Raw genomic sequence first — 8,580 nt, 5'->3', positions numbered from 1 at the left:
ACCCAATCTCATGCAGACAGCTACAGAGTGGTCTTTAGGAAAGGACTGAGTATTGACCTGCAAGTGTTTTCCTGTAGCCAGGATGTATTAAAGCTGGTGCTGGATTCAATGAAAAGCAGATGTGCTCTGTCGCTCCCACATATTTATCTTAGAAGAGAAGGACTGGCCTTGATGTGTGCAAAACATCTGACATAAAGATGTTGGGATTTGTTTTTAAACTCAAAATGAACAAAGACCAAATATATATATTCTTCCACTTATTGCTAGAAAAAATAGTGAAGGGAAACTGAATGGATTTTGAGACTGAGAACACGTCTACACAATAGAGAGCCACAGTGACGCGTCCTAAAACCCGGACGTAAACTCCTTCCGGATCCTTCGACAAAAACGCAATGAGATTTCTCCATAGGATTTTGGAAAATAGCTGGAGAGACACATTTAAGAGACGGATCACGTTTTGTTCAGCCGGATAATCTCCACATGTCTACCCTACTTTTATAATTTTCTAATCATAAATCTAGTCGCCAGAAACAAAATGCTAACGTTATGCTATAAAGGAACTACAGCCGGGTCGCTGCTTCAACGTCACGCCAACTTCAGATCCATATTCAAACACACAGATTCTAAATGGTACGAGTTGAAGCGTTTGTTTGAACAGTTTGCAGGAGGCAGGGACTTGCTTTCAAGCAGAACACGAACTTAGAGGAGTGTTTACGTTTTGGGCGTAATGACGTACAACGGCCTCCACAACTTCTGTAGTCCTATTCAGCCACTTGGTAACAACCATCGTTTTTCAGACACGTCAACTCTTCAGAAATCACCAGTGGGGTCACTGCTGATGGATTTAATGTCGTAGAACAAAACGTGATCCGTCTCTTAAATGTGTCTCAACCACAGACCTTATTTCAGCTATTTTCACAAATCCTATGGAGAAACTGCATTGCTTTTTTTGTTGAAGGAACTGGAAGTGGTCAAATGCTAACTTACTTCCGGGTTTTAGGACTCGTCACTGCGGCACTCGTGCATGACGTAAAAAATGTAAATGGTCATTTTCCTACAAAGTTAGACTCCAGTTGTGTTGTACTTGTCTAAATGCATTCTTTACTTAGAATATATTAAAAATATGAAACAAAAATAATGTCAGACCTCTGATAATGCTTCCTGGTTTCTTAGAAATTGCTTTCCCATAAAACCAAACTGCATTGTCAATAGCACTTCAAGGGAAACAAATTACATTTGTTTTTGACGTATTACAATGACATTTCAAATCAAATTTGGCGAATGTCAACGTAAAAAACAACATAACGTTCGCCCAAGAGACCACTGTTTGTGTCCGAGGGAACCTAAGTAGTTTTGTTGCCTTTAAATAACCAAAACATTTTATTTTGTTTGGTTTTAAAGGGCATCTATAATGCAAAATGCACTTTTTGATGTCTTTTATACATAAATATGTGTCCCCGGTGTGTCCTTCTCTCTTTTCCTCCGTACCCAAATCTCTAAAAACGGGGGAACAACGGAGCTGATCCAGATTTGCGTCCGATATGACGTAATATCTGAAATGTGGACCCACGGCCCAATCAGAAACATTGCTATCAGAAACAATGCCCGACTGTTTTGGACGTAATATGGTCTGTGTTTACATTAGCATCGCTAACACTCAGAGCTAACCTGTACTGGAGAGCATGTGTGTGAAGAAGCAGGAAGTAAAAAGGAACTCACCTTGTGGTATAACCGGCAAGAGAGAAAGCCTTTGAGCTCCATACTGTTTCAGAGAGAATCCTTGATAATCCATGATATGGCGTTTCATCACGGCAGCATTTAGTTTAGACAGTAGCTGCCGGGTCCCGCATGAGCTCAGACCCCTACTTTTTATTTCTTTGATCAATTATTATTTTTTAAATCTTTATACCCCAAATCAGCCCTTTTGAAACAGGAAGTGAAATAGAGGGATATGAGGCATGGCTAGAATGGGTGACCTGTTTGGTATTTTGAGCAAAACACTTCATAGACATGTTTTTTTATATATTATGATATATCTTAGACTTATGCTATTGCCAACATGATAGGTGACCTTTAATTTATCGACCGTCCGTCTGAAAGAAAACAAGATTAAGTTGGAAAAAGGTAGCTTTCTCGACTTTTAAATAATGAGACGAAATCTTACAAAAAACAAATAGAAACACATAATATGAAGCCTTACATATTGATCTGATATTTTAGTAACTAGTTTTACAAACTGCTGTAGAGAATAACCTCATACAAGCACACTTCAAAACACGTGCACTTCCCCTTTAAAGATGCCATGTTTGTTTGATGAGGAGAGAAATGCCTGAGATCTGATCCCGTAGGAGAGAGCATCTAAAAATAAATAACAGCACATGTGCGCAGGAATAGATTTTGAGTCGCTGCGTGAGGAGTTCCACAAAAGTCAAAATGGAGCAGCACTGGGAGGTATTTATAGAAACTATTTTTCTATTTAAAAATCTCTATTTGGAGCAGGGAATGTAGGGCTTCATTCATAATACCGTAAAGTCTGCACTGTGCCAAAGATCGCAAACTGGAGCCAGGACACAGTATCTACAACACTCATAATACTATTAAATATGTTATTAATTATTCAAGAAGTGTAGTGAACCAGTTTGACTGCAAGTGAATGCACTCTGGTTATCCATTTTTTACTTTTTTAATTTCAAGGTTGTTAACGACAGGAAATCCTGTTAAATAATTATTTGGCAAACCTTCGTACAAAAGTACGTTCCCATACAAATACAGTCAAACTTCATTCTTACATTCACATTGCCACCAGCTGTCTTGCTTGTTGGCAGAACTTCTGTCATTTTCCACTTGAACATACAGAAATTGTAATGGAAACTGTTAGGGTGAGTGAAGCAGGCAGGACCCAAATGCAGAATAAATAGAAAAAATACTTTTATTTCAAGGTTTAAGGAACAAACAGAACACTACCTCGTGAACACAGTCAACGACAAACAATGAACCAACAATGACAGACAGAAAAAACAGAACTTAAATACACACAAGACTAATCACACAAACAAGACACAGGTGAGGAGGGAGGAGAAAACACAGGGGCACCAGGTGAACACAATCGGGTAATCAGGTAGGAGGGAAAACAGACAGAAAGCAACAGGGGGTGAAGACTTTTCAAAATAAAACAGGAAACCAAAGACAGAAAAAGACAAGACAAAACACAACACAGACAGATCGTGACAGAAACAAAGCACTGAACAAGACATACAAATATGTTTTCATGGTAATTACGGTGGACGAAAGATGCCATTGTTCTACAGCGACCCATAACATAAATTATGCAAATGTTGCCCGAACACATGCAAATGAATCGCATTTAGAAAACATTCACCAGCTTGAAACACGCGCATCGTTTCCTGAAAACAAAATGCTGCAAAAGAAAAAATATACGGGCAAGCTAACCAAGCTAACCAAGCTAACCAAGCTAACCAAGCTAACCAAGCTAACCAAGCTAACCTAGTTATATCGTAAGGAATCATCCGATCACATTGTTAAAATAAGCCGATGAACTTACATTTCAGGTACGTTTCCAGTCACAGTGACAGTTGGCCGACTTCATAATCCCTTTACGTCAGCGTTTTGTATTTGCAGAGTTTAGCTTATGCAGCTCTCTTAGTAAAAGCTGTGCACGTGTTGTTCAGTTGGTGAACGTATTTTTTCATTTGGATGTGTTTAGATGCATTTCTGTTGTTTTGATTCCAATGTTTAGGAACATCCATTACATACAATCATTCCCACATGACACACCATTAATAGGTGCTTGACAAACCAACAAATATAAATTCACATACAAGCAAGGAAGGGAAGCAACTGAGTACATTTACTCAAGTACAATTTAGAGATACTTGTACTTTACTTGAGTATTTCCATTTTATGCTACTTTGTACTTCTACTCTACTACAATTCAGAGGTACATGGTGTACTTCTACTCCACTACATGTATTAAATACCTTTAGTTACTTCACAGATGTGGATGAATGATGTGAAATCTAATCAAGTGTTGAATCAGACTTTAGTTCCACCTGGAGTAAATCCACCAGCTACCCTGCAGTATACAAAGTCATTCAAACTAGCTGCACCTTTACCAGCTTTGAGAACACTTTCATGATCAATCATTATAAAACATATCATATCTATTATTCTGAAATGGACCAATCTGCACAATGACTACTTTTACTGTCGCTACTTTCACTATATTTTGATGAGAATACTTTTCTACTTTTACTTGAGGAACATTTTGAATGCAGGACTTTTACTGTAACAGAGTATTCCTACACTCTGGTACTTCTACTTTTACTCAAGTACAAGATCTGAGTACTTCTACTTTTACTAAAGTACAAGATCTGAGTACTTCTACTTTTACTCAAGTACAAGATCTAAGTACTTCTACTTACTCAAGTACAAGATCTGAGTACTTCTACTTTTACTAAAGTACAAGATCTGAGTACTTCTACTTTTACTCAAGTACAAGATCTAAGTACTTCTACTTACTCAAGTACAAGATCTGAGTACTTCTACTTTTACTCAAGTACAAGATCTAAGTACTTCTACTTACTCAAGTACATGATCTGAGTACTTCTACTTTCACTCAAGTACAAGATCTGAGTACTTCTACTTTTACTAAAGTACAAGATCTGAGTACTTCTACTTTTACTAAAGTACAAGTTCTGAGTACTTCTACTTTTACTCAAGTACAATATCTGAGCACTTCTACTTTTACTCAACTACAATATCTGAGTACTTCTACTTTTACTCAAGTACAAGATCTGAGTACTTCTACGTTTACTCAAGTACAAGATCTGAGTACTTCTACTTTTACTCAAGTACAAGATCTGAGTATTTCTACTTTTACTCAAGTACAAGATCTGAGTACTTCTTGTTGCTTGTTGGCAGAATTGTTTTGTGATTGTCCACTACATGCAGAAAGTGTTGCGTAATCTCCACTGTTGATGCCGTGATGTGTGTCTCTCTGTGACGTTGGATCTAAATATTATTATTATGCTCCACTGACCTCTCCTGAGATATTGTCCAGGGACGAAATGTGGAACATCTTTTAATAGGACACAAAATATGTAAGCATCACTAACACTGCCACTAACTATTCCAACACCACACCTCATAAATAAGATGAGCTCAATTTCTAACGGTGCCTTATTTATCGTTTCACAGGAACAGGAGGAGATGTGGAAAATCGAAAAGCTGCTATGTTGTGATGAAGTGGAGAAAATGTGATTTAACACTTATCCATTTATGTGTGGTTTCTATTGAATATACGGGTCATGTCAGCACTTAGTGGTCTGCGCAGAACAGCTTCGGTTATAAGCCACGAGAATGATTGTATTTAATGGATGTTTCTCTGATGGTGTCGGTAACAACCAACGTATCATGACCTCTCTGACCTTTCACTTACTTTCAGAGCTGATGTCCTGATGTGATAGAAGATCCGATATGTTGTTCTCATTATTCTAACTTGGCAATATTGTGTCTTTTTTATGATCTTAAATGTTAGGTAACAGTTTAGGAGATATGGTGTTATTATTTATTTGTGTGAGAACAAATTCAATCTCTCTTTCAACACTTTCTGCCTTCACAAACCTCCCAAACTAAGCCAAACTTATTTATCTTTAGCGAAACTGAAAACTACTAAAGCATGAATCTCATCTTTATCTAAGTTTGTTTTTCACAGTGGAATAGGCTACATGTTTACCTCCCCCTAAGAGGTTATGGTTTTGTTTTGTCTGCTAGTTTGTTCGTCTGTCGGCAATAGATTATAGTCAAAACTACCAACCGTATTTTCCTGAAACTTGAAAAGAGTTGAAGCATGGAAGAATAAAAGCATGAATACAAAAAGTGGGCGTTGTCACGGTGACGTCACCCATTGGTTTGTGGACTACAATTTGAAGGCTTTTAGCTTAACGTTTTGATCGTAGCCATGTCGGTTTTTGGGTCGTATTTTTTTGCAACTAGCAGTTTTACGAGAGTGTGAAGCAAAGTACTCAAAAAAAAAACTGTTAAAGAGTTAAAGTTGTCTGACAAAGACGTAGCGTCCCATGCTAGCAACCTGTCGATAACAAGGTAGCCCTGTCCTAAATCATACGCTCTACATCGTCAATTTTAGTCTAAATGGGACCATCATTTACTAAATAAACACTTTGATGTATTGAAAAATACTTAATACTACAGATTGAGACCTTAAACTGAGTAGGAAAATGTTTACCGTGATAATAAATCTAGTGAGAAGCAGGGTCATTTTCTCATAGACTTCTATACATCTGAATCAGTACAGTCGCCCCCTGCAGGACATTAGAGGTAAGGCAGGTTTAAGGCACTTCTACACTGAATTAAAGGTAGGGTAGGTAAGAATTTGAAAGTACGCAACCGAAAAAAATCTGCCCCTTCCTTCAGACCCACAGAGCCCCTCCCCCAACACACACGAACGCGCACATGACCAATGAGGGCACGAGATAAGTTTGTGCACAGATGGAAGGCTGACAGGCAGGTAGGCCATCCAGTTACTTTAGCCGGGCCGGCTCAGATGATTGGTCGTGCTTTTTACAGCGCCACGGCTTCCACAGTATATATTTATTGTCAAAGCATTTAATGTATTCATTGCTATCAGGATGTTAAGAGCATTCCATGGAATATAACAAAAAGTGTTTCTGAAGTGAATTACCTACCCCACCTTTAACTTTGAAAAACCTTGTTCAATTTGGAGTGGACCTGGATCACGGGGTGGTTTCACAAATCATTTACTTAGGGAAACGACTTGAGCAAATATCTGCACTTTTCTGCGTGCTATTCTTGTTGGCAATGATGCATTGGTAAAACAAAAAAATCTATATATTCACAAGATACTGTCACAATAAAATATTGATTGTTTGGAAGTGTATCTTATTTACTTGTTTTTTATGGTAAAATCAAACAGTGTTATTGTCCGAAACAATCCTTTACAATGGAAAAATCCATTAAAAAAACCAGAGTGCTCGCTGCAAACTTAACAGTCAGAGTAATTAGATAGTTAATGAGGGGGTGTGTGGCGTAGTGGGTTCTCCGTAGGTGTTCGGAACCAGGGGGTCACAGGTTCAAACCCCACTGCAGACAGCATGTTGTTGTGTCCCTGAGACACTTCACCCCAAATTGCTCCTGTGGGGATTGTCCACAGTATTGGGTATGTAAGTCGCTGTAATGTAATGGTTAACATTTGCAAACTATATCCAAATTGCCTATAATCAGAAAGCCTTATCCACGACTCACTTTGTTAAAGCTCTGTCTCAAGGTCGACCTTAAAAATCTGCAGTGGAGCAAATTACACATTACGCCTGGTAACCAACTGACAGAAACGACCTTAGCACTTTTGTGATTGCTCTCCTTGTTGGCAATGATGAAGTGGTAAAAAAGCAATATTCGATTTTGGGAATCATACCTTATTTACTTGTTTTTTTATGATAAAAAAAAACAGGTTTTTTGTCCAAAACAATCTTTTACAGTGGAAAAATCCATAAAAAAACTGGAGTGCAAACTAATGTAATTAGATGGTTAACTATATCCAAATTGCCTAGTGCTGTGTTTTAAGGTAAACCCTTATCCACGGCTCACTTCGTTAAAGCTCTGTCTCAAAGTCGACCTTAAAAATCTCCAGTGACGTCCACTCTTGGAGCAAATTACACATTACGCCTAGTAACCAAAACATCTGGATAACAAAAGTGTTGGAGGAGTTTAAAGCTAGGCAGCTGAGAGGGAAGAGCAGCAGAACGACTGATTACCTGATTCCTGCAACATGAGTCCTGTTCTGGTGCTGCTGGTCTCCTCTCTGCTGGTCTCAGTGGCCTCTCAGTCTCAGGACCACCACGACATGGGCTGGGTCAACGGGTTTCGGCAGAGCTTCAACTTCCAGTGTCCCCACGGTGAGGTGCTGGTGGCCCTCAGGAGCTTCTACAGCGAGGCCGATGGGATGGACCGGCTGTGGTCCTTCGAGTGCCAGGCGACCCCCGAGGGCCTGGGGGAGCCCAGTGACTGCTGGTGGGACGACATCAACCGAGGGGGCATGGAGTGGTGCGTACTGAAGAACCAGAATCACAATCAGATAACTTTATTAGTCCCACAAAGGGGACATTTACATTTTGATACAGCAGAAAAGAGCCAAAGACAACTTAATGTTAACTAAGAAGCATGCATACATTTGTTTATTAAAGATAAAAAAGACTTGGTGGCATGGAGTGGTGGGTGACTTGTTAACACGTGATTTTTACTTTCGTTCACTTTTAAAGTGCATTGAGACTTTAATTACAATTGTTGGTGCACTAATTAGATTTTAAAGGATCCAAATAAGATCTATTTCACTGGTTCGGCCTGGTGGAGAGTGGTGGGTGATTTATTTGAGTAACACATACTTCCTACTAGGGCTGCTCGATTATGGCAAAAATCATCATCTCGATTATTAAAAACGATTATCCATTTACTTTGAAAACTTATTGGAGAAAAGTTGATAACCCTGAACTTTAAGTATAATTCAACTGAAAAACCAAAAAATAA

The 8,580-nt window shown here is 38.7% G+C and overlaps 1 protein-coding gene across 1 annotated transcript in view; it reads left to right on the top strand.

Annotated features, from left to right (window-relative positions):
• The first annotated feature begins 7,662 nt into the window (after nt 1-7,662).
• The window catches only part of dpt (dermatopontin), a 10,842-nt gene continuing 9,924 nt past the window's right edge, over nt 7,663-8,580 (top strand). Inside the window, exon 1 of the mRNA XM_079648053.1 lies at nt 7,663-8,100. Within this exon, the coding sequence (XP_079504179.1) occupies nt 7,826-8,100 (275 nt within the window). The 5' untranslated portion in view covers nt 7,663-7,825. The remainder of the gene's footprint in view (nt 8,101-8,580) is intronic.

Source organism: Notothenia rossii, assembly GCF_949606895.1.
Source record: "Notothenia rossii genome assembly, chromosome: 1".
Lineage (NCBI taxonomy): Eukaryota > Metazoa > Chordata > Actinopteri > Perciformes > Nototheniidae > Notothenia > Notothenia rossii.
Note: the sequence above shows the minus strand (reverse complement) of the source record. Positions and strands in the feature narration are given on the sequence as shown.